The sequence below is a fragment of the Amblyraja radiata genome, chromosome 7 (assembly GCF_010909765.2).
Source record: "Amblyraja radiata isolate CabotCenter1 chromosome 7, sAmbRad1.1.pri, whole genome shotgun sequence".
NCBI classification, from domain to species: domain Eukaryota; kingdom Metazoa; phylum Chordata; class Chondrichthyes; order Rajiformes; family Rajidae; genus Amblyraja; species Amblyraja radiata.
Genome location: NC_045962.1, coordinates 51,278,297 through 51,304,868, shown reverse-complemented (window position 1 = coordinate 51,304,868; position 26,572 = coordinate 51,278,297). Strand labels below are relative to the sequence as shown.

General features: G+C 41.7%; 1 protein-coding gene across 5 annotated transcripts in view; it reads right to left on the bottom strand.

The window, feature by feature from the left end:
* Positions 1 to 212: 212 nt before the first annotated feature.
* The window catches only part of ube2f (ubiquitin conjugating enzyme E2 F (putative)), a 108,490-nt gene continuing 82,130 nt past the window's right edge, over positions 213 to 26,572 (bottom strand). For 4 of the 5 annotated variants that reach the window (XM_033024478.1, XM_033024474.1, XM_033024475.1 and 1 more), the window contains 5 exons: positions 19,994 to 20,064; positions 17,882 to 17,939; positions 6,256 to 6,288; positions 5,489 to 5,551; positions 213 to 2,706 (listed from right to left, as the gene is read on the bottom strand). In XM_033024478.1, the coding sequence (XP_032880369.1) occupies positions 2,656 to 2,706; positions 5,489 to 5,551; positions 6,256 to 6,288; positions 17,882 to 17,939; positions 19,994 to 20,064 (276 nt within the window). In that variant the 3' untranslated portion in view covers positions 213 to 2,655. Of the gene's footprint in view, positions 2,707 to 5,488; positions 5,552 to 6,255; positions 6,289 to 12,696; positions 12,777 to 17,823; positions 17,940 to 19,993; positions 20,065 to 26,572 lie in introns of those variants that run through there. The other variant, XM_033024477.1, reaches the window with a different exon arrangement.

Below are 26,572 nucleotides of genomic sequence, written 5' to 3'. Positions count from 1 at the left end.
TTATCAATCAACTACCATCGCATCAATTATCAATAATGATGGAGAGTCAACTGCGCTTTCAAGTGGGAATTACTTATTAAAGTACCGTTGAACTCTGCCAGATCTCATTCTGAAATATGGCAAGACCACAGCTGGAGGATTCCATAAACCATCTGAGAAAAAGCAAGCCTTCATTCCATCCTAATTTGATGTCTAGTTACAGCCAAATTTTATTTTTATTCTTTTATTGTAATATTTTCATTTAATGACCAAGTCAGAAAGCAGTTGGGCGCCAGCAACATTGGCCTTTGATTTTGTCATCAAAATTGATATACAATATCAATTGTATATTGATATATACATCAATATATGATCAAAATTGTCATAATGAAACTGGAACTCTGGGTCATTAGTTTGTAATGCACTGCTACATACATCTTTGTTTGTACATACTTCATCACACATGCGCACGATATCAGTCCATATTTCACAAAATATACGAGATGTATAACCAGATATTTTAGCCTAGTACTGTATCTTTATATGTCTATTATTGTTGTATAAAGCAGAGGATGATGTTCATATTGCTGCAAAGTCCATATGCATAGAGGTCACATCAAATACTTAACAACAGGTCATTTTGCATAATTTATAAACAGCTTTTCCGATAAGTGTCCCTCTATCAAAAGAACCGACCACCAATACAACTTAACCGCTTCCAGTAATGAGTTAGATTCCCCTTGGATAAAAAAGTTACTCGTCATTTCCTTAATGACTTTATTCACCACTTTCTTGTGTTCATTACTTTCGTTTCTACATCATCCCTGTAACTCTTTAATCATCTCCAAAGATCTCTATCAAATTGTCTTCACCCTACTCTTTTCAAGAGAGACAAAATCAAAGGTCAAACCTTCCTAGTTGGCACGAGACCTCAGTTCTAGTATTGTTCTTGGGAATCTTTTCTGAACCTTCTCCAGTGTCTCTAAATTATTCAAATAAAATGGAGAGCAGAATAACTTAGAAGCCTCTGTGATGATGCTAAACACACTTTTACGCCAATATAACACAACCTTTCTCTTTACAGTTTTGTCAGGCAGTTGTTGTACAGTAAAAACTGTTTTTCAGATAACATTGGAGTATTATTGTCTATTGCTGTTCAATAAATAATAAAAACTTCAATGCATAATGTGTTCATTATTTGACTGGATAATATATATTTTAAACAAAAACCTGAGTAGTATTAACTGATTAAAATTTAACAGTGCAATGGTATCAAATTAGCAGCATTTAAATTTCATTTACATAAACCATCTGCAGCCTGCCTAGATTGAATTACTTTTTACATTAGCAGTCACTTGCTGGTTTCCAGATGCCAAAACAACATCAGCACCCAGTATCAGATTTGTTCCTGTACCTAAATTTAGAAAATTACATGCATAAACACCTTCACAATTGGGCCACTCAACCCTAGTGAAGTGGTTTGCGTGCTTATATGCTATCCTGATCTAAATGCAAACTCAGTAACACCTTACGTCTTTCACACATCCCTCAAAAGTAAAAATGGCTTTGAACATGGAAGTAATTTCACAGCCTTCGGCTACAAGTTTTTTCGCACAATATTTAAGGCACTTACCAGCAGTATAGAATGCAGTTCAGTCACTTGGCCCATTGAAGTCAATCCTCCTATTCTACACCCCAGGACATTGGCTGATCAGGATCCTTTCACAAAATCCATCAACATTCTTATATTCCAAATATGTTGGAAATTCCTCCCCCACCATTAAATGACACGGTACTAAATGACAGTATAATGGTGCATGATCATCAAGAGAGATATGGTTTGTAATGCAGGGTGCTGAGTTGTGAGGGGACTGCTTAATGTGAGGGAGCTATAGCAAGGGACACGATGAGTAACATAGAGCTGTGGGTAAGGGGATTACAGAGGGAGGTGGAATAACATCAATGGCACTGTGAAATCACATATAAATTATATAATAAACACTTGGTAATATATATGCATACATGCAAGTACACAACATTTTCACATCTGGCAAGATATGTACTTATAGGTGCGCTATATATATCACAAAACAAACCTGAATTTTAGGTAGGGAATTACAATTCTCAAACAATTAACATCTTCACCAGACATACTTTAATTGACCAAGCGGAGCTGTGGGATCAAGAGTTGCGTCCATTTTAAGACAATGCCCCCTCCCGATGACAGAGACATTGGCTCAAGTGCTACTCTCTGCATTTTCCACAGTTGTTTAATATTTGCAAGCCGCATGCTGTTAATGCTTCAAACACATGTCTTAAGACCTTTTGTTGCAAGATATTGTGGTTTCCAAACAACACCCATATTACACTAGAAAAAATGTATTTTGTGACTCAATCAGTAAAGAGACAGACTCCAGGTGCTCTGTACAGTCCTTATAATTGAAGAAAACCCAACTATTTTGCCACAATAAGAGTAATTATTCTTGAATCTTAGCCCAAAGTTGCCCATCACTTGCTGTACTGACGCTGAATTCAAAGTAGCACCAACAGCTTCTCTTCATAACAACAGTGATACTGGACCGTCACAATCCAGTGTTTAATTGACGATCAACATCAGAAGGCAGAAGACTTGGCTTCCACAGCTTGGAGTAGTGTCCCATCAGACAGCTCATATGATCATCTTGCAAAGCGTCTAATATAATCCTGCACTTTACTCCGAAAGTCCTCCTGTAGGGACAACACAAAAACTGTCGGACATCGTTTTTATTTAAATATTAAATTGCTCACCCCTAGCAATGCAGACACATTTTAAAAATGAACCATTGATGAACTTGGCAATGATAGACTCGTCAAAAAGATATTGATGGAGAAGCGCTAGAGACCATCATTGGGAACAAAATTAATTTTCATATAGTGTCAGAGAGAGAGACAGCACAGAAGCAGGCCCTTCAGCCCACCGAGTCCATGCTGACCATCAAAGGCCTATTTACACAAATGTTAAATTGATCCCATTTTATTCTCTCCACATTCCCATCAACCCTTCCCAGAATCTACCCCTCACCCACATACTGGGGACAATTTACAATGACCAATCAATCAATTTAGCAAAGAATTTTAGCAAGACTTCAAGACAGACAAGAACCATGAGTGTTTGTACACCAAGCTGCAAGACAAGTCGAGCAGACTGTTCAAGTAGTACGCGGGATTCTTGGCTTTACAAATGCAAGTTTCACTGTCTTCATATAAAGACTGGTTAAGTCTCAGATAAATTATTATGTTCAATCCTGGTCATCATTCTTCAGCAGGAACATCGAAAACTCAAAGGAGATGCAGAACAATTTCATTAAGATGATAAAAAGCATGACATTTAATTATTTGGAAGCATTAGAGAAAATGGGATTGTTCTACTTATAATAGATTAAAGGCATATTTGAAGAAATGCTCACATTGACAAAATACTTTTCTTATAGAATAAATAAATAGTTAAGCTGCTCTATGTTGCAAAAGATCTGCAAAATATTACTGGGCTGAGAGCAGGGGAAGTGTGGTTAATATGATGATCTCACCATGGAACTCCTAGCATGATGGATCAATTTGATATGACTGGTGCGTGAGCCTCAAAAAGGTAGAGAGGAGTCAAGAGAAAGATGGCACCCAAACCCCTGACTTTAAACCCTCTGGTTAAGGACCGCCTCCGGACTGAACCACTCCCGGGCCGAGGGGTTCGACAGTATGATGGCGCGACCCTTGGGAGCCAGCACAGGACCCCCCCCCAGAACCCGAGGCACGGAACGCACCGGCGGGCGCACGACCTGGCCGGCCCGCGTGCGGAAGTCAGCAGATTGTGGGGCTGGCGGAGGCATAGGTGGAGGGACAGGTCGAGGGACCGGCGGGAGGACAGGCGGAGGGAGCCGTGAAGGGGGGCGCCCTCGAGGCCGAGGTTGGGCAACCAGCACCGGCTGGTCAATGTCCAGGTGCGCCGGCTTCTACCGGTCGATCGACACGGCCTCCGGCCGGCCCCCCATGTCCAGGACAAAAGTCGTCTGCCCATGTTCCAGCACCCGGAACGGGCCCTCGTACGGCCTCTGGAGTGGCGTCCGGTGGGCATCATGGCGCAGGACAGTCCCTGAGGGCAGATGACACATGCGGGCGAAATGTCCCATGGCGGGACGTCGGGACGGGTGCGAGCCTGCCAACTCGCTCACGAAGGCGCTTTAGGGTGGATGAGGGCGTCCCCTGCTGCCCCGGCGCCGACGGCACGAATTCCCCGGGCACCGTGAGTGAAGGGGGAAAGGGGGAGGGGAGAGAGATATGGGGGGGAAGGAGGAGGGGGAGAGGGAAAGGGGGAGAATGAAAGGGGGAGAGGGAAAGGGGGAGAGGGAAAGGGGGAGAGGGAAAGGGGGAGAGGGAAAGGGGGAGAGGGAAAGGGGGAGAGGGAAAGGGGGAGAGGGAAAGGGGGAGAGGGAGGGAGCAGCCACAACTCAGTAGTTTTGTTTGAGGCTAATTAGAGGCTGTATGGTAACTCACATTTCACTGTACCTTAATTGGTGCATGTGACAAATAAATAATTTGATTGATTGATTGTTGTATTGAGTTATTTGTGACACTGTATTCCAGGCACACACTGCACTGAACACACAATATGCATACCATGCAGGCTAGGCTACATCATATATGTGCACAGTGCATAATGCCTTGCATAACATTGTACAAGTGAGTAACAGAAGCAGGCAGCTACAGTGCAGTTACATAGATCTGTTTTGCCTTGTTCTTCTTTGTGTTGTTAACGTGTGCCCGCGAAAGAAAAACAACAACAAATAGCACGCAGGAAGCATTTCTGAAAATTTCAGGAAATACCATCAAATTCCAAGAAATTTGGGATTCTATTTCAGGGAATATTATTTTGAGGTGTGGAAGCACTGAGACAGAGATTCATTCAACATTTAAGAAGCAACTGGATGAGCGCTAGAATCGGCGAGGCATTGATGACTATAAACTCAATGTCGGAAAATGGGCTTTGTGCAAGTTAGTACAACGGGCAGAATGGATGCGGTGGGCTGAAGGACCTGTTTTTGTGTTGTATCACACTATTTCTGGACTATACGGAGTATGTTCCAAAATCCTCCACTGCCAGATTTATTATCCCCCCCACTGACATAATTCCATAATTCACCATGTTGAGTTTTCCCTCAAACCCACACATTCCATCTCATGTGCACATCTTTGTCCCATGGCCCCCGTATGTCTACAACCCTACAAGAGGCCTCACCTCTTGCCCCCAGTACCAACACTGCCCCAACTCCTACAACCCACCTCCCAGAAGCAGAATTTCCCTCATGCATGAGCAGTATACACAGCCATGAACAGGCAAAAAACTGCCCACACTTCAACCCTTGCCCATTGCAGCATTGCCCACGGCCCAGAAATCAGCAGTCATGCAGCAACCCACACCCAGAGCCCACATGCGAACAGCTTGCTCCCTGCATCATTCAGCCCATTACCCACCTACCTTGTCACGCAGGTGTTGCTCTGCAGCTTCGATATTCAGGGGATCATCAAAGTTCAAGAGATCCTGAAATACAGGAAGAGAGGAATGTTCAGAGCCAGCAACCCACTAACTAATCAAACTTATACCAAAACAGACAGAGAGCAGTTCTCCAAAGCACAGGGGAGGAGGAAGTAGTTGTGGCAGAGACAATTGCAACGTTTTAGAAGCAATAGGACAGGTATGGAGGGATAAGGGCCAAACACAGGCAGAATGGGACATGTTGGTCGATGTGGCAACTTAGGCCGAAGAGCCTGTTTCCACACTGTATGACTATGGCTCTATGACATAGTGCTTGAGAAACTGATGCAGGCTTCAAGTATTTGCTCTCTGCTTCTTGTCAAGTTTGTTATTCTCATTTGCTGTACATTCAGGGGAAAAAATAGCCTGGAGCTCTGCTAGCGAGGGAAAGTAACAACTCTGCCAAATTTTGACTGAGATATCCTCACTAAACAAGGATGGCGCACCAGGTGCAACGAGTTCCCACTCCAACCTCAGTCTGTAGTTCACTCCCATGTGGTACTCTATATATAAAAACCATCCCAACTTTTGTTTATGTTCCCACCGTTACTACACTCCCACATATCTTATTCTATTTTTAAACCACCAAATCACTTAATGAGATTTCAGTCTGTAGCTGTCCATTATACACATGAATAATTTAATGCAGAGGACATATTTGCTTAAACATTTTTATAAATGGCCGTTATTTTGATCAGTTTGATACTTACAGTAAATAAAGAATTCAATCCCCAGACCACATCCTGTAGGGGAAAAGATTGAGATGAAATACATTGTCAAGTACCAATGCAACAAACCAATAAGATGATTGTCGTAATAAGAGGATTCACAATGTATTCACACAAGGATTACACAAGGATGTAGGAAAAGTGACCATTACACCAGCATCTCTCACTCTTTTACTTTTATCCCCACAGTGACCATAATTATATTATATTTTGAATACTGGCAAGTTTTTTTATTTGAATCCAGTTACCAAAAAAATGTGAACAAGCAGTTCAGATGTAACAACCCCTTGCAATTAGAAGCAACTGAAGATCTTTCATCTTTCCCTCCATATCCACAAAACATCTTCACAATCCCAATCACTGCTTTCGTCCAACCTGACCTCTGCTCATCTGACAATGACCACAACTCCATACACTTACAGTGCCCTCCATGTTTGGGATAAAGACCCATCATTTATTTACTTGCCTCTATACTCCACAATTTGAGATTTGTAATAGAAAAAAATCACATGTGGTTTAAGTGCACATTGTCAGATTTTAATAAAGGCCATTTTTATATATTTTGGTTTCACCATGTAGAAATTACAGCAGTGTTTATACATAGTCCCCCGTTTCAGGGCACCATAATGTTTGGGACACAGCAATCTCATGTAAATGAAAGTAGTCATGTTTAGTATATTGTTGCATATCCTTTGCATGCAATGACTGCTTGAAGTCTGCAATTCATGGACATCACCAGTTGCTGGGCGTCTTCTCTGGTGAAGCTCTGGCAGGCCTGTATTGCAGCCATATTCAGCTTTTGGGGTTAGTCCCCTTCAGTTTTCTCTTCAGCATATAAAAGGCATGCTCAATTGGGTTCAGATCGGGTGATTGACTTGGCTACTCAAGAATTGACCATTTTATAGCTTTGACGCCAATGAGGGTAGCTTGACTTCTCCTGACGCGAGTGCTGTTGAGGTTGTCGCCAGGTGACGTAGGTTGTCGCCAGGTTAACGTAGGTTGTCGCCAGGTTAATGTAGGTTGTCGCCAGGTTAATGTAGGTTGTCGCCACGTTAACGTAGTTGTCGCCAGGTTAATGTAGGTTGTCGCCACGTTAACGTAGTTGTCGCCAGGTTAACGTAGGTTGTCGCCAGGTTAATGTAGGTTGTCGCCAGGTTAATGTAGGTTGTCGCCACGTTAACGTAGTTGTCGCCAGGTTAACGTAGGTTGTCGCCAGGTTAACGTAGGTTGTCGCCAGGTTAATGTAGGTTGTCGCCAGGTTAATGTAGGTTGTCGCCACGTTAACGTAGTTGTCGCCAGGTTAATGTAGGTTGTCGCCACGTTAACGTAGTTGTCGCCAGGTTAACGTAGGTTGTCGCCAGGTTAATGTAGGTTGTCGCCCGGTTAATGTAGGTTGTCGCCAGGTTAATGTAGGTTGTCGCCAGGTTAATGTAGGTTGTCGCCCGGTTAATGTAGGTTGTCGCCAGGTTAATGTAGGTTGTCGCCACGTTAACGTAGTTGTCGCCAGGTTAACGTAGTTGTCGCCAGGTGACGTAGGTTGTCGCCGGTGCTGACCGTTTTTTAAAATGTTAAAGTAATTATTTTATTTCAAATTTTATGTCTAAGGGGGGTCCAGTCGCTGTTTTTTTGGTGACCTGCTACGACTATGGCAGTCGCCGGCAGTCGCCTAAAATAGCCAAAGTGGGACAGGCCCATAAAAGTTTTATTCTTGTTTCTCATAATGGCTCCTTTGACTTTCATTGGCACAGCTTTGGTCCTCATGTTGACAAACAGCAATAAAACTTTCCAGAGGTGATGGAAAGACTGGAGGGAAGACTAGGTGCTGAGAGCTCTTTTATACCTACATTAAGGAGGCATTTAAACACACCTGAGCAATTACAAACACCTGTGAAGCCAAACATTATGGTGCCCTGAAATGGGGGGACTATGTATACACACAGCTGGAATTTCTACATGGTGAAACCAAAATGAATAAAAATACCCTTTAATAAAATCTGACAATGTGCACTTTATCCACATGTGATATTTTCTATTACAAATCTAAAATTGTGGAATACAGAGGCAAATAAATAAATGATGGGTCTGTGTCCCAAACATTATGTAGGGCACTGTACATCCCACAATGTGCTGATAATCTATCAGAGCCCCTTTGCTTCTCCCCCTCCTCTACTCTCTTTTAAACACCACTCTTCCCTTCTATCACGTTCCTTAATGCATTTTCCAATTTTGGTTGATTCTGCCTCTAGGAAGCACAGGTTAAAACAAGCCGTGGATACCAACCGTTTTGACTTGTAATTACTGCAACTGCCTTGGCGAGGGCAATGGTGCTTAGGGCTACATGGGAAAAGAAAATCAATTCCAAAGAAAGCCTTCCTTGCTTGTTCAACCATATGAAAGACAAGGTGGTTTCTGAACCTGCCTCATTTTCTACACCACTGCGCAAGGTTATTCATCATTCAATTCACTGTTGCGTGGGGTTGAACCTAGGATACGTCATTCTTCAGGAGCTGATGGCATCAGTGACTTGTATCTCAATTAGTGAATGCATGCTGATCACGAAGAAGTATTGACACTATCACAGTCACGTTACAGACATAAATCTACTTTGCGACTGCAATGGAGGTGGGTAGCAGAGGGAATCCAAGATGGCAAACAGGAGGGAGATAGGTACAAAAGAGCAAGTCAGAATGAGAGGGGTGATGGGAAGGGGGATAGAAAGAGAAGCGAGATATGTACAAAAGACCCTGTACCCGATCTATTCCTCATGATTTCATACACCTCTACAAGATTACCATCCACCCTCCTTTCTTGCAAGAAATCCATGCAGGCTGTCCCTGATTATTCTGTGTTCTTTCAAACATATATTTACGCTGTCCTTGTCAATGAATTCCAATAATTTTCCTACCCAAAGTCAAACTAACTTGTCTATAACTAATGGAGTTCAATTGTACTTTAAAAATAACCACACAAATTTAGCATCCACCAAAGCGGAATGGAAAATTGCAGACAGAGCCTCATATTCCTCCCTGGCTTGATTTACATTCTGGGATACATTTCAACTGGGCCTGGCTATTTACCCTTTTTCAGTGATAATAATCTCCTTAGTATTTCCTCATTTACTTTGTTTATCACTTTCAATATTTTACATTAATTTGACTGGTTTATAGCATTGGCAACATCCCTTGAATGTTCAGTAACTTATTTTGAAATAAGTTACTGAACATTCAAGAACCTTATCTACCTCTCCTGCATTCACTCATTTGCCTTTCTAAAAAGTATTACCAGTCGTCTCTTTATACACTTACAAAATGTCAATGCATTTTCGTCGATTTAACATTAGTACTTGTTCATGCCCTCTCTTTAATTTCCCAATTTCTCTTTTAATTTCACTCCTATTCTCTACTAGGTTCTTTGCTACATTAAGCCCTTGGTGTTAGATACAAACTTGTTTTGTTTGCCATCCTATTCCAGCAGTGAATGGTGGAATTACAGAAGGGAACCATTTAAAGCAGGAGTGGGGGCAGTAAAAGAGAGTCTGAAGAAGGGTCCCGACCCAAAAGATCACCTGTTCATGATCTCCAGAGATGCTGCTTGACCCAGAGTTACTTCAGCACTTTGAGTCTTTTTAAAGGAACAAGAGGTCTTCCCTTATGTTTACATTTATAATTATACAAAGACATTTCTGTTGGCTGAATATTTATTTAGTTGAAGTAGAGTGAGTGATGGGTTCAGTAAATGGAGAATAATGTGGTAGGTTGGGGCGAAAATAATTTTCCAGGACGACACGATACGATACGATATAACTTTATTTATACCAGGAGGGAAATTGGACTGCCACCAGTCACAAAACACAAGAAGATACTGGAAACATGAAATGAAAGTGATGAGCAGAAAATGATTGGGATGTGGGAATGATGTACATGGCCAACATTTATGGCCCAGCCCTCGTTTCCAGTGTGAAAGTAATAGTGAGAAACCTTCTTGAGTCATGTATTTATGGAGTCGCATATCACAGAAATGGGTCCTTAGCCCACCATGGCAATGCCAGCCTTTTTGCCCACTTACACTAGCGTCCACATTAAGACAGGAACTTCTATGTCTTGTCTATATAAATATGCTTAATTGCTTTTTAAACATAGTTATTGCATTTGATTCCACCACCACTTGTGGCAGCATATTCCTGAGATTAACCACTCTGAAAAAAATTATATCACACCCTTCAAAATTCCTAACTCTCATAAAAAACTCTCCTTTTTGTCTCCTCTTCCAGGGGGAAAAGATGTTGACTATCTATGCCTCTCATAATCTTATTTACTCCTACAGGTCATCGCTCAGCTTTGTTTGCTTCAAGGAAAACTCGGCCAGCCTATCTAATCTCTCCCAATAACTAAAATGCTCTAATCCAGGCAAATGGTGAATCTCCTTTGCACCAGCATAATTTCAAAAGAGCAAAGCCGTTGGAGATGTTCTGGTGAAAATACTTCCCAAACGGTGCTCTATGAGAAATTCCAGGATTTAGACCCAATGGAAGAAAAGCAACACATTTCCCAGTCAGGATGGTGCAAGACTTGGAAAAAATCTTGCATGAAGCAGTGCCCCTTGATGCCTGCTATAATAGAGATCCAGGTTTTGGCCGGATCCAGGCTGCCAGAGTAGCCACAGCTAGGATCAACAGTACATTTTGTGGATGGCACAGCCAGGTACTGATAAGTGAGGGAATGAATGTTTAGGATAGTGGTAGAACTTCCAATTCAGCAGTCAGCTTTGTGCTGGATGGAGTTGAGTTTATTGATGTTTTTTTAAGTTGCAAGTGAGGGGTGTTCATCATGTTCCTAATTGTCCTTGCAAATTGTGGGAGGTGGGTTATGAGGAGGAGAGTCACCCACTGAGGACTTGTAGCCACTGATTTTAAATGACTGAGCCAGTAGGATTTTTGGTTTGGAGTCAAATCATCCTCCATCATAGGAAATTCTAATACTTGAAAAATGTTTTGGAATAATAAAATCATGTGGTATCCGAAAATACAACTAAACTTAGCCTGAGCACACTTTGCAGTATGATGGATAGTAATGTTAATTGGAATTCTGGAGGGATACATTATATGGGAATTAACAAAGGGCATTAATAAACAAAGTAGGAATAGGATACTTGGCCGATCATTCCCGCTTTGTCATTCAAGCTCACGGCTGATCTTTTAGTTCAGTGCTATTTTTCAGCACCATATCCATTCACTTTGATTCCCTTAATATTTAGATAACTACCCATCTCAGCTTTGAACAACCACAATTCTCTGGCGTAGAGAATTCCAAAGGTTCACCATTCTCTGAGCAAAGACTTTCCTTCTCACCTTACTCCTAACCCCTTATTCTGAATTACATCTATCTGTTTTTAGACTCCAGCCAGAGGAAACATCCTCCCTGCATCCAGCCCTTGAAGCCCTTTTTGTAACTTTCAATGAGATCTGCTGACATCCTCCCAAACTATAAAGAGTAGGTTTCCAGTAAACTCAACTTCCCCTCGGACTGAAAACCCTTCACCTCTGGAATCAGTCCAGTGAACCTTTGTTTTACTTCCTCTATCGCGAGTACATCATTTCTTTCATAGAGGCAAGAATCATAGACACAATACTCCTGCAAGGCATGGCCTTGCTGACTCCCATTATCAAAATAAAGGCTACCAATCATCAATCATTCCACCACTGACATCCTCCCTTGTATTCATAATTCCACTAATCTGGCAAACATGGAAATATGACAGCCGGCTAAATCATTAATAATTGATTATATATGTGGGGCTGGCATACCAATCCCTGTTACCCCACTAGTAACAGCCTGTCCACCTGAGAAGGATCCCATTCTTTGCTTTCTGTTCAATAACAACCGCTCGAACCATGTCAATGCATCACCTCCACTTTCATGTTCTCTAATCAAGCTAACCAACCTCCTGAGTGGGACCTAATGAAAAGTCTTCCAGGGCCGCGGCTGTGGCCGCAGGTCTTTATCGAGGTGCCGCGGTCCCGATGCCTCCCGGATCGCCGCGTAGAAGCCCGGGTCGGGGCCCAGCCAGGGCCTCGCGGGTGGAAGCATGGGTCGGGCGAAGCGGCCAATGGAGCCCACGGTTGATGGTCGATGAGAGCATGGAGAACCACCGTGAGAGGGGATGGGGAAGAACAATGGAGGACCTGACGTGGAGGGGCCGCCGTGAGGGAGGTGGGGGGCGAACAATGGACAAAGGACAATGGGGACCCAGTGTGAGGGAACTGTTGCTATTTGTATACATTGTGTATGCAAGCAAAGAATTTCACTGTGCCCAGTCACATGTAACAATAAAGTATTCCTATTCCTAGATCCCCCCTTTCCTATTATACTCAATTATTGATTCTTGGATTTTCCCGACCACTGAGGTTAGGCTAACATCAGTTGTTCCCCTTTTTCTCTCTCACCTGTCTTGGTCAGTGGGGTTCACGATTGCTCCCCTCCAGTGTAAAGGAACAATTCTAGAATCTATAGAATACAAGAAGATAATTCCGAAAGCAAATTCTTTCAAAACATGGCTCATGGACCATTCATCAGCTTTCAAACTTATAAACCTCTGCAATGCTAATTTTTAACCAATATTTAATTGTTTGAGCTCCATATTCTCACTAGGTTCTTGGTTTCCTAATATATATCGCAGATTTTGTACATCTTCAATGAAGACAAATGTGGATTATTTGTTAAATGTATCTGCATTTCCTTATTCTCCCTTTTAAATCCCCCCCCCCCCAACCCTTTCTGTAGGGGCTCACAATGGCTCCCTGTTGGTCTTTTCCCTTTAAAAATCTAATGAAAAAATCTAAGTCTGCTTTTATTTTTATTTCCAAAATCCACTAATATTCTGTACTGCCTTTTTCTATCAATTTAAAAAATATACTTTGCTTAGTTCTACAATGTTCCCCTATGTTCAGACCTACTGCTAATTCTGGCAACTTTATAAGCCTTTTCTTTTGATTTCATGCTATCATTAATGTCTCAAGTCAACCACAGATGAATCACTTTTTTCTTTTGTTTTTATGTGACTTTAAGGATTTTTTTTGGCAACTCGTATATTATTTCTTTAGCTGCCAATCACTGCCTGCCCAATTGTGATTTTGCAGCCAACTCTACTGCTGTATCTACACCGTTTATTTGGTTTAGATTTAAAACTATAGTTTTGCACTGCACCTCACTGCTTTTAAACTGAATATAAAATGCAATATTATGGTAACTCTGCTTCAAAGGCTCCTTGACAGGAATATCAATCAAAACCCTTATCATTGCACTAAACAAGATTTTAAAAAGACTGTTCGCTCAAATCCTCAAATGTGACTGAAACCAGCAGTTTTCAGATTTAAGTAAAGATTCAGCTCGATAAGAGTGAAAACATTATCGAAGAATTCAAAAGGCACAAGACGCCCCATGACAAAGTTATCATATTATCAGAAATTACTGATTTTTTCTTCTCTTGCAAATCATTTTTAGGATACTGGAATGAGGTATATTCGAGAAAGCACATGATTCCGAGGCATTTAAAACTGGGCTCTGGCTTGTCAAACAGTGCTTTAGTAATTTACATCCGTCACACACTTGTGTGAAATTAGTGTTTCGGGTTAATGCTGTAATGCCGTCTATTTTATTTAGCCTAGTATCCTTTCTGCCATGCACACGTTCTCCTTTACACCCTCTTCTGTACTATCACATCCTTCCTATACCTTATTAAGGAGGAGAAAGATATTTTGACACCAGATTATTGTACAGGAAATTAACTTAAAACTATGATAAATCATCTGGCTGGCAAATTACAAAACGTCATGTATACACTCAAAGAAACAAAAGTGATATAAACATAGCATTAAAAAACCTGTGGAGAGAAACCAATCTGTTCAAGTTCTGGTATAAGAAATGTTACAATTCAGGAGTATACACTTCAACAGTACAGATAATGGGTATGTAACTAAAACATTAAACTGTGCTTTTTGACTATTTATTGAATAGATGAGCATTCCCAGAACAGAGAAGCCATATAAATACAAGCTTTGTGTTGGATGCTTAGCTGAATATATCATTAGGACTCTTTCTCAGCAAGAAATAACATTTAAAAAGGCAGAACTATTTTCCAATGAAATCTATGAACTGCCTGCATTGGAATGGCTCAGTTATTTCAGGCACAGGGTCATATATCATGACAGATGGTGCAATCAGCACTGCATACTCCATATGAGTTGCTTAAACAGTGGGTCTAATTCCAGTCTGTTAAGCTTTTGTGCATGATCATTTGAAAATAAATGAAAAGTCAACAACCCTTGTGCTCTGCATCTGGCACGTGACTCTGCCACAAACAAGATTACACTTGCCTGTCAACTATGGTGCATGTCTATCACAAGTGCTCACAAAACATAGTGGCCATAGTGACATGCCACGGTGACATTCAGCATGAAGCTATTTTTAGGGACCATACAACAGTTTACCAATGACAACATCAAATATACCCCCTACATCTTTATCAAGTAATGCACTCAAAGATACTGGCGATATTCCCACCAAAATTATATTTTCCAAATACCAGCTCAGATTCCAACAAGGGAATGGTCAGGGGCTTTTAATTTTAGTGAGACAAAAAGTAGTGGTCCAAAGGAATGGGTTTCTCATGTGTTTTTACAACCAAGGAGGCAGCTGTTCACAAATTATATCGGTTTTCACAGTAATGCCATTCTCTCACCTACCTGTAACATATTTTATCTCATTAACTCCCCTATGATTCTCCAACCACCCCGCTACACGATGGGCAATTTACAGTGGCCAATTAAGCTACCGATCAGCATGTCTGAGATGTGGAAGGAAACCAGACTCTCTGGGAAAAACCCAATGTGTCAAAGGGAAATGTACAAAGTGTGCACAGACAGCAGCCAAGGTCAGGGCCAAATCCAGATTACTAGAGCTAAGGGGGGAAGCATTTTGCTGCCTAGATCAATTACAAGCTTGGCCAAAGAAGTGGAGTAGGGTGAGGTAATTAAATTTAGGAACCCATAAAGGACGGTGATGGGTGCACAGGACTTAAGAAGACAAGACTTAAGATGAGTTAGGACAGCAACGTTTTAAATAAGTCAAAATTATCAATGATGCCGAGTGATAAGACAGTCAAGGGAACAGTTGTATAGTTGAATCAAAATGCAGCAAAGGCATGGATAAGAATATCAATGACATTTGACAGTGGCAGGAGAAGAGGTGAGTGCTGTTAAGGATGTGAAGCAGAGCATAAAAAGTCAGAAGTTTAACTCAAGATTAGCCAGCATGCTGAAAGTGAAAACATTTTTGTTGAGCTTTAGGCAATGACCAAGAGCATTCCTGAAGGGGGAAGCAAAAATCCAGGCTTATTGATAGGATTAACAATTTGGATTTCAGGTGCAGAGCTAGGTGTTGTCAATGAACAGTCAAGCCCAATGTTACATCTTTGAATGAAGTTGCCACAGTGCGGCATTCAGATAAAGAGAAGACCAATCCATGTCCCTTGGAGGGATCCAGATATATTGTTGCAAGCTCAGGGAAAGACAAAGTTGGGCTGAAGGGCCTATTTGCACACTGTATCACTCTATGACAAACGGCCATTGCTGGAAATGACTTCTACCCTATTTGGAAATGAGCAAATCATACAGAGTTGGACAGTGACTGTGAGACAAAGAAGGTGTTTGACCAGTCAATTTTTTCCAAGGCTTCAAAGGGGACAATGACAAGCAGACTAAGATAAGTCACAACATACGTAATTTGTAATTTTAGTTCAGTCCAGCCAGTGTTCTGGGGAATGCCAGAAATTTGACGGGAGTTTTAGGGAAGATTAGAATGTAAATATAAGGTGGCACAATGTTCTTGATATTGGAATGAATATGGAGGTGATAATGTAGGAGGGCAGAGGAATCAAAGGTGAAAATTTGGGACCTTGTCATTGTTGGTGAGTGGGATAGTTACAACCACCTTTTTAAGTTTAGTGGGACTGGGGCCAAAAGTGCAGGCTGTGTGCTATTAGATTGATTCCTCAAACTCTGGAGATGAGGTAATCCATTAGCTGCATATTTAAGAGTAAGCCAAGAAAGAACCTGTTCTCTCAGAGGGAGGGAACGTAACAGAAAACAAAACAAGTAGGGTCTGGGGAAGTACAGTTAGTGTTGAGAAAAACTGGATCATTTGAAGATCGGCAAACTGTAAGAACTAGGCACCACAGGGATAACTGTTAGGGCCTCAGTTACTTACTCATTGTTTTTAATTGAATGCCTTTGACGAAGGGACAGAGTGTTTTATATCCAAGTACGTTGACAGGTGAGCAAATTAAAATGCTAGAACTTAAGAGTCCGCAAAACGATCTAAAATGGATTATAAAGAAAGGAAATGGAAGATAATGGAGGGCAATAAGAAAATAACAGGATCATGCCGTTCAGTAGGAATAATAGGAAAGCAGAATATTATCAAAAGGCTGAAACTGACAAATACTCGTGTTCAGAACAATACAATACAATACAATACAAATTTATTGTCATTTGAGCCTCAGTGAGACTGGATGTCTTCACATACAAAGCACTGGGATTTAGCTGCAGACACAACAAACAACTAGGAAGAAAGATGAAACATTTACATTTATTGAAAGATCAAGTTCAAGCGTTATGTGGCTGCAACAGTACTGGGCCCTGATAAGTTCAGACTTGGTGTTTTGTACAATTTTGGCCTCTTCATTTGAAGGAGGACATATTTGCCCTGAAAGAAGTGCAGACACACTTCACTAGGTGACTCTTGGAATCAGGGATTGAGCACATTGGCTCATTGTGAGAACATTGCGAGGATGACTTTTGCTGGTGAGAAAATCTAGTAGGGAGCATGGTGTTGGTTTAAGGAATGACCCACTTCAGAGGTAGATGAGAAGATATTTCCTCTCTCAGATGGCTACAAATCTTTGGAAATCCTTAACCTAGACTGCAGTGGATGTGGAGTCATTCAAGCATATTCACAACTGAGAGATTTTTGAGGTGTACCGGTTTCAAGGGTTCTGAACATCAAGTGGGAAAGCGGAATCTGGATCAACAATCTGCCAACTCTGACCTCGTATAATTTATTGCATGCTTCTGATATTTATGATCCATGTAATATTTTTCATTTCATGCGTTTGCTCAATGTGAATTTACAGTACAAATTCAGTAAATTTCTACTGATCGCCCCATTTCAGTCTTGTAGTCTGTAGTTGCCTTTTTTAGAGATATTATGACCACTCTGCGCCAATCAGTAATCCTTCCTGCAGGACACGATGCCTGGTAGTCTACTACTTGGGTGCACATTATTTGTATCTGAAGTGGAATTTGGTCACTTCTAAAAGAACCACCTGCCATCCAGCAATGTTAAGGTGGTTCGCACAAGACTCGGGTGAATTTTATTGTACAGGACTTTGCCCAGGATTGAAAAAATTCCAATTTGACCAAAGGTTCACATAGTTCAACATTATCAGCTTGCTCAATAATGTCCGAGTAAATTTAATATATTTCAGCTGTTTTACCTGCTGGAAATTCAGTGAGGAAGGGGGAAATAACTGTAGTTCGCAATGAGAAGAATACCTTTAAGGTTCTTGTTGGCGCCCACCCAGTGCCATCAATCGAGTGTTCCCTCAGCAAGCTGCAAAACACAGAAAAGGTTTCAGCAGGGAGAAGATGCAGCAAGAAGTTGGCATTTTATTACAGGAGATCACAGCAAAACTTTACAAACTGAATTCACTGCATTTAGATTTTGGAATGAACCGTAACTATTTCCAACACACCATGATGCTTTAATCAGACATTAATGGAACCACTTGCCCGAGGTTTTGTTTAATGCTGCCAATCAAGTTTGTGTACAGGAATTAAAACGCATAGAAGCAAATGAATACAAGACACTGAACCCTTGAAAGAAATTGATTTGTCTGGAAGAGTTTAAACTATGTTATTCAGAACTGATTTATTTCAGACAAATAAGCCGAAAGACTGCCAACTGTAAACTTCCAGGCATAATGATCATACAAAGAAAATCAGATGTTCCTGCCTACGGCATAGAGGTCAAGTATCAATTACAGTAACAGAGTTGAAAGCTGCATCCATTAAACACTAATCAGCAGAGGAAATGCAGTGCATTGTATTTATAGCAGGTGTGCCTGTTAGAAAGAAGATTACAAACATGAGCCATTTTCTAACTTGCCTTCAAGAGACCCTGATGGTTAAATTGGATGTGATGAACCCATCTCATTCTGTCTGGAAATGTATCCATAATCAGAACCACTGCCACTGACTGAGAATTCCCACTATATTGCAGTTAGGATATTCTAGCCATGGAGGAAACTCACATAGATTCAATATGAGCAACAGGGTCAATTCTCTCAGGAGTATAGCCAGGGTGAACTCCAGGGTAGCGGAAATTTGTAAACCCCTTTTGGAAATGGCAGTTTGATGCAATCCATTGTGACCCAATTCATATTTTGTACTAAAGCAAGGCCAGGTACATGGAGATACAAGGACCTGCAGATGCTGGTTTACAAAAAAAGACACAAAGTGCAGCATCTGGAGAATATGGATGGGTGACATTTCAGATCCGGAATGACATTTGGAAGAAGGGCTTCGATCCAAAATGTCGCCCATTTCTTTTCTCCAGAGATGGTGCCTGACCCGCTGAGTTACTCCAGCATTTTGTGTCTATTTTGGGGTCAGGACACCTTTTTCAAACTGATTGTAATGGGGGAGGGAGGGGGGCTGGATGAGGGGCAGGGCAAAGCCTGGCAGGTAATAGGTGTTTACAGATGAGGTGGGTTTTGATGGGGGAGGGGAGATGGGCCACATGGAGGGGCGGGGGAGAGGGTTTTCTCCATTGCCAGAGTGAGGCCGAACGCAAACTGGAGGAACAACACCCCATATCCTTCTTGGGTAGCTTACAAGGTGAATTTTCGAATTTTAGATAACCACAAAAATTCCCTCTATCCCCTTCATCCCCCAAATCTCCCCCTTTCCCCGTGCCCCCCTGGACTGGCCCCTATTTTTCCACCCTTCCCTTCCACCTACATTTCTTCCTCTAGCTTCACAAATTCTTGAGTAAATGATATAGAAATATTACCTCCGGACAGCTTTCTTCTCATGAATTAGCGCAGTTCTTTTCAGACTCAATGGCTTTGAATTCATTAACAATGGTTAATGTGACAAAGACAATTAAAGTTTGAAGCAATATGTTGTTCTGTTTATGCTGCGTGTTCCCTCCATTTGAATTTGTTCTCCACGATCTACAATCCTAAATCTGACTTCAAAAATAACTTTTTAAGTTAAAAGTTTCAAAGTATTGCTACGCATCTGAGCACTGCTGCTTACCTGTACACAAACCCAATAGCTCAAGTATCAATTAATCAACATATTGTAGTGCGTGGGTCTCAGAATGAAGCACGAAGTCGTGTTTTGAGAGGCACTTTTTATTCTGTTCCTCCCGGTTGTAGGGAAGACCAAACGAGAGGAAGATGGCACCCAAACCCCTGCCTTTAAAGCCTCCGGCTAAGGGCCGCCTCCGGACTGAACCACTCCTGTGCCGAGGGGTTCAACAATATGGTGGCACGACCCTTGGGAGCCGCCACAATATCTGTATTTGGCCATCGAAAATATGCATAGAACATGACAGGTATTTGCAACTGATAAAACCTGAGCAGTAAACAAAAGTCATACCTTAAACAAATTTCTCCAGTCTCAGTAATATTGGGGTGCCAAATTCTGGTTAAACATTTTACCTTGGGAGGCTGAAGAAGAAGAAGAAAAAAATTAGATTAGCTGTTAAAAATTGTTAGCATCACACTGATTGACGTTCTGCAACCTTGAAGGTGAAATGGAGGAAAGAGTCAGCTGTGTTCATGGAATACTACTCAGGGAAAATCTATAAAATGCCAAGCGATTTAACAGCAGTAGATCATCAAAGTTGTGCGTTTAGGGATTGGAGAGATTAGGCAAGCTATAACCACCAGTGCACATGAACCAGTCAATAAACCAACATATGCGACCCATTGAATTCAAAAGGGTGCTTGATTAATCAAGAATAAACAGTGGTGCAGCAGGAGTGTTGCTGCCTTGTAGCACCAGATATCTGTATGGAGTTTGTATGTTCTCCCCTTGACCTCGTGGGTTTTCGCCAAGATCTTCAGTTGCCTCCCACATTCCAAAGACGTACAAGTTTGTAGGGTTAATGGGCTTGGTATAAATGTAAATTGTCCCTAGTGTGTGTTGGATGGTGTTAATGTGCGGGGATCGCTGGTCAGCACGGACTCGCTGGGCTGAAGGGCATGTTTCAGCTCTGTATCTCTAAACTAAACAAAACTAAAATCAGACAAGCTGAGGAATATAATGAATGCATTGAGTGATGCTTGATAAAATATTAATGGTGTCAGGCTATGAGTAACTGGAGCCTCCGCTGTACTGCACACCAGTCTCCTTGAAGCCCAACCACATGGCTGTTCTGGGACAAGTCTGTTGCACATCTGATTCCTGATATTAACAACAGGAAGTCAAGACTTAAGAGTGTTTACTTGTCATATGTACTGGCAACGGAACAATGAAATTCTTACTTGCTGCAGTTTTACAGCCCATCAATGCAATAACACACAAATATCTGGACGGCACAGTGGCAGTGGTACGAGTTGCTGCCTTACAGTGCTAGAGATCCGGGTGCTGTCTGTCCAGAACAAGGGGTCACAGTTTAAGGATAAGGGGGAAATCTTTTAGGACCGAGATGAGGAAAACTTTTTTCACACAGAGAGTGGTGAATCTCTGGAATTCTCTCCCGCAGAAGGTAGTTGAGGCCAGTTCACTGGCTATATTTAAGAGGGAGTTAGATGTGGCCCTTATGGCTAAAGGGATCAGGGGGTATGGAGAAGGCAGGTACAGGATACTGAGTTGGATGATCAGCCATGATCATATTGAATGGCGGTGCAGGCTCGAAGGGCCGAACGGCCTACTCCTGCACCTATTTTCTATGTTTCTATATTTCTATGTATGGAGTTTTCACGTTCTCCCTGTGGCTGCATGGGTTTTCTCCGGGTGCTCCGTTTCCTCCCACACTCCAAAAGACTGGAAGTTAATTGGCTTTGGTAAATTATTAAATTGTCCCTAGTGTGTAGATAGTGCTAGTGCTGGTTGGTGTGGACTCGGTTGGCGCTGTATCTTTCAAGTCTAAATAAATGAATTACAGTAATAATAGGTAATCAAACCAGAATGATGCAAAACCAAAATCCATAGTGCAACCCAAACAGTTGCTGAGGTATTCATTATTGTGCAATATTCAAAAGACTGATGGTTACTGGGAAGAAGCTGATCTCGAATGTGTTTTCAAGCTCCTGTAGCTTCTTCCTGATGAAAGTAGTGAGATGAGAGTATTGATCGGGCTGAAGCTGATAGGGAGTGAACCCAAGGATGTGCCTGATATAAGCAGCAAGCGGAACAGGATGTGGGAGCAGAGACCAAGATGTATGACCATACCTAGATGAAGGATGAGGTTAAGCCCCAACGGTCATACCAACAGATCGTCGGACCTCGACAGAACGGAATGTTAGCTGGCCTGTGACCCAGGAGTTAGAATAAAGCCTGCAGCAAACCTATATTAGTCAGTAGCAGGGGGCAGAAGCATCGTCTCCGGAGAACCAGCTAGTGAAGATAAAGAAAGAGCCGAGTAACTGCTAGAGAAAGGTCACAATAGTTTCAGGTCTCAAAGATCGCAAGCTGGGCCAGCTTGACTTTGGGAAATTATTATGTGTGTGTAAACTCTAATAATTTACCCTAAGCAAGAGGTTTGTGTATGTACAAAGAGAACTGCAGCTCTCTGTATCATTGTTGCCATATATCAAGAGGTTACCATCCTGGAGACTAAGAGTGCTAGGCGCTTGAGGCAAGAACGTGGTCAAAGTGGTTTGTGTCTTTGATGATATTGGATGCCAGTAGATCCCTTCGATGATGGGGAAGTTAGTACCCATGATGGACCAGACAATATCTACCACTTTCTGCAGCCTTCTTTGTTTCTGGGCATCCATACTACGAACCATGCCTTAGTGCAACCAGTAAGGAAATAGAAGCGTTTAGGAACTTTGTGATTGCATCAATATGCAAGGCACAGAACAGATTTTCAGAGATATGCATGCCCAAAAAAATGAAGCTCTTAACTCTGCACCACCTTCCTGCCGATGAAGATAGCTTCATGAATCGCTGGTTATATCCTCCTGAAGTCAACAATCAGATCCTTGGCCTTGCTAACGCTGCCATCTAGATTGTTCTTCTGGCACCATCCAATCAGTTTATCAAACTCCCTCCTATACCCTGACTCATTATTAACCACTATTTGTCCAACAATGGTGGTATCAACCGTAAATTTAAAGATGGCGTTAGAGCTGTCCCTGGCTAGAAAATCATGGGTCTAGAAAGAGTAGAGTAGGGGACTCGACACATGGCCTAAAGGTGCTCCTGTGTTGATGGTTATCAAAGAGGAAGTGTTGCCCATTTGTACTGAGTGTGATCTGTCAATGTGGAAGTTCCTCAAGCTGAGATAACAAGTATAGTTTGGTATGATTTGCTAGCCTCTCCATCACCAGGGACCTGCTACTTTGATGACGTGGTATTTAAGTGAGAAGTATAAATAGGCCTATTTATCAGATGATCGTTCTAGGTGTTAATAATCTCACGGAAAGTTTTCCAGAAAATGTCATTCAGACCCACCCCTCCCCCCACCAAAATGCAGTGAGGCAATTCTATTAGATATGAATACAGAGATCACACAAATGCTGCTAACATCCACAAAACATAGCTCAATCACATTTTCTCAGGAGTAACTAGTGCTAGATTAACAGCAATTACCCGTCACTTCCCGGAATCACAATGCAGAATTATTTCTTCACACTTCTCTACATCACAGAACAGAATCACCCACATCTTTCCCAAAATCACAATCCAGTCAGCCCCTCATGTTCTCCCATATCACAATCCAAAGTCACCCCTTAATCACTCTCTAGAGTTCCTACCAGACCCTTCCCTGGATTATGATAGTCAGTGTCACATATTTCCCACGTCCTGATGCAGAGTCGCTTTCAAACTTTGCACAGATCACCGCCCTATCCCCCTTCCACATCCCTCCCACATGACAATCTTCATGTTTCCTAGTTCCCTCACCTCATTACAGTCTGAGGTATTATAATTAGGTCATTGTCCCATAGAAGATGCAGGACCCAACCAGATGTGCATTGTCAAACTCTGGGCCCATCTCACAATCAGGAAACTAGTCTTAGGCTTAGTTTGATTAGTTCTAACTGCAGATTTATTCTGAAGAACTCGTCTGCCCCTGAATCTGAATCCCAATCAATAGTTAGGCTAGGAATGTACCAGATGTGATTGTAAAATTGAATGATATTCTAAAGCTGATGTCAGAATTTCTGAACTGTCAGTTTACTGGGCTTGGCAAATTATCTTGCACTGAACGAAGGGCCCCGATCCAAACAGTCACCTATCACTGCTTCCAGGCATGCTGCTTGACTCGCTGAGTTATTCCAGCATTTTGTGTCTTTCCTTGGACTGAACAAACCTGATCACAGATTTCTATCACTTGTTCCTTGCGTGAGAATTTGCAAGAAAATCTTCAACTTGCACCCATACATTTATAAATAATTTATTCTCTACGGTGTTTCCATAGCTTGGGTAGAGTACACAGGGTGTTGAAAAAAACGTTGAAATTTGCTGAACACGGTACCTGATCTCTCAAGCCCTGTCATAATAGATGACGTTTACAGTATCACAGTGTACACTCAATCTTGAAACCAAGGGTTTAAATGCCACTGTTAAAATGTGTGGAATTCAATACAACAGATTTAGTAAATCGTGTGATGGTGTGAAAATAAATCAGCATGGAAATATAATTCATTCCTCAGACTTTCAGATCCCACCTCTTACTCATATTCTGTCCTAATACCCTCCTCCACATTCTTTTATTTCACTGCTTCATACCTAGTCCTACTCTAGAGACTTGAACACATGGTTTACGTCAACTCCAGATTGGGTTCAAAGCAGAAGTGGAGCAGAGCCAAGACACGAGGTGAAGGCCCCGGACACCAATAGGATTTACAAACTCGTCAGGAAGGCTGGCTCCGTCCTGGAGGCAGAGTTAGATTCATGGGAGGTGGTCTTGGAGGGGAGGATGCTCCTCAAACTGTGGAGCATCTTGGAAAATAGCGCTCACCCCCTTCATGATACACTGGTCAACCTAAGGAGCACCTTCAGCAACAGACTGGTTCCATCTGGTTTATCAAGATGCAGTACAGAACGGCACAGGTGATCTGCCTTCCCTGTGGCTGTCAAACTGTACAACTTTGTACTCGTCACTTTACTTTAATGTTTAATGCAAAAATTTCCAAGACACTATTTAAAGGAGAGCGGGGCAGAATCTTGGCAAATATTTATCCCTCAACAAATACAGCAGAGTTGACCTAGTCAAGTTCACACTTTTAATTTAAACCTCCCTTTTCTCACCGAATGGCACGGTAAGTTTGAACTACACAGGATAATGTTTGCAGAATAAAAGAAGATTTGCATTTCCCTAGTGCTGGGTTTACCCAAGGCACCAATTACCATTTTGCCTATTTTCAATTGTTGTTAGGATTTCTAGCAGCTACCCAACGATGAGCTGTCACAATCTTGATGCTTCCAAGATGGCACCCAACCCAGGCGACTATTTGCGTGCTAGCCACAGAAGCAGATCTACAATCACATATTACAATCAATCATATTATAATTGCTGAAAAATACGTGAATTTTAATCTGACTGCAATCATAATATGATCAAGTACAAAGCATGGTAGGAATGAGAGTTGTAATGAGGATCCTAAAAACTCAATTAAGCATGTTGTAATGTTGTCAAATTGAGTTATATTATGCAAGAAAAGCACAATTTTTTTATGATGGTGAGAAACTAGTTTACAGAAAATGTACGTTAGCGCCATGGGATTTACTGCAGTGTGCTTGGTGTACAGGCGTAATGCAGTCTTGCTGTGATTGCACTGAGAACTGTTTTGTACTACAATGTGCAGTTTTTGGCTTTGTGTCCAAAAGAGGATAGAACACCGATTCCTGAGTTGAAGACATTGTACATGAAGAAAGTCCTCTAGTTGGACAGCTTGGAAACAGAGGACATAATCTCAGGATAGTGACCAACCATTAAGGACTTGAGATGAGAAGAGATTGTTTTCACTACCTTAGAGGGAAAATAATGATGTCAGAGAGTACATTCAAGGGTATTGAGTATAGATAGAGGTTGGGATATTATTCTTCATTCAAAATGTACAGCTGTATATGATGTTGGTGAGGCCACATTTGGAGTAACTGTGTTCAGTTTTGGTCACTCTACTATAGGGAGGATGCCGTTAAGCTGGAAAGAGTGCAGGGAAGATTTATGCGAATGTTTCAAGGACTTGAGGGCTAGAGCTATAGGGCAAGGTTGGGCAGACTAGGACCTGTTTTCATGCTGTTTGACTATGACTGAGATTTGAGAGCAATGTGGAACTCTCTTCTGCAAACTGCGATTGAGACATTTTTAGTGCCCAGATATACTGATTTACAACATTTTTTTTTGGAGACCCCTCCCCCAACCCCATGTGGCCATAGACCGTTAGAGTATTGTGTTCTGTTTTAGACACTCTTTTATAGGAAATATGCTGTTAAGCTGGAAAGGGTGCAGAGAAGATTTATAAGGATGTTGCCAGAATATGAAAGGCTGAGCTACTGGGAGCGGTTAAGAGGTTAGGACTTTATTCCTTGGAGCGCAGGGATGATCGTATAGAGGCGTATGATTATGAGAGAAATAGATAGCGTAAATGTACTGAGTCGTTTACCTAGAATAGGGGAATCAAGAACCAGAAGACATAGGTTTAAGGCGAGGGAGGAAAATAAAGATTTAATAGGAACCTGAGGGGGCAACATTTTTTATTTGCAAAATGGTGGATAGGTATATGGAATGAGTTGCCAGAGGAGGTAGTTGAGGTAGGTACAATCATAAAGCATTTGGACAGGTACTTGGGTAGGATAGGTTTAGTAGGATGTGGGCCAAATGCAGTCATGTGGGACTAGTGTAGATGGGGCATGTTGGTGAGAATGGGCAAGTTGGGCCGAAGGGCCCGTTTCCACGCTATGATTATGTAGCAATGTTACAAAATTTTGAGATTTTAAAAATCAAGTCTGTAATTTATCCCATCAGATAAAGCATAAAAATAAGTTTAATTTGACACC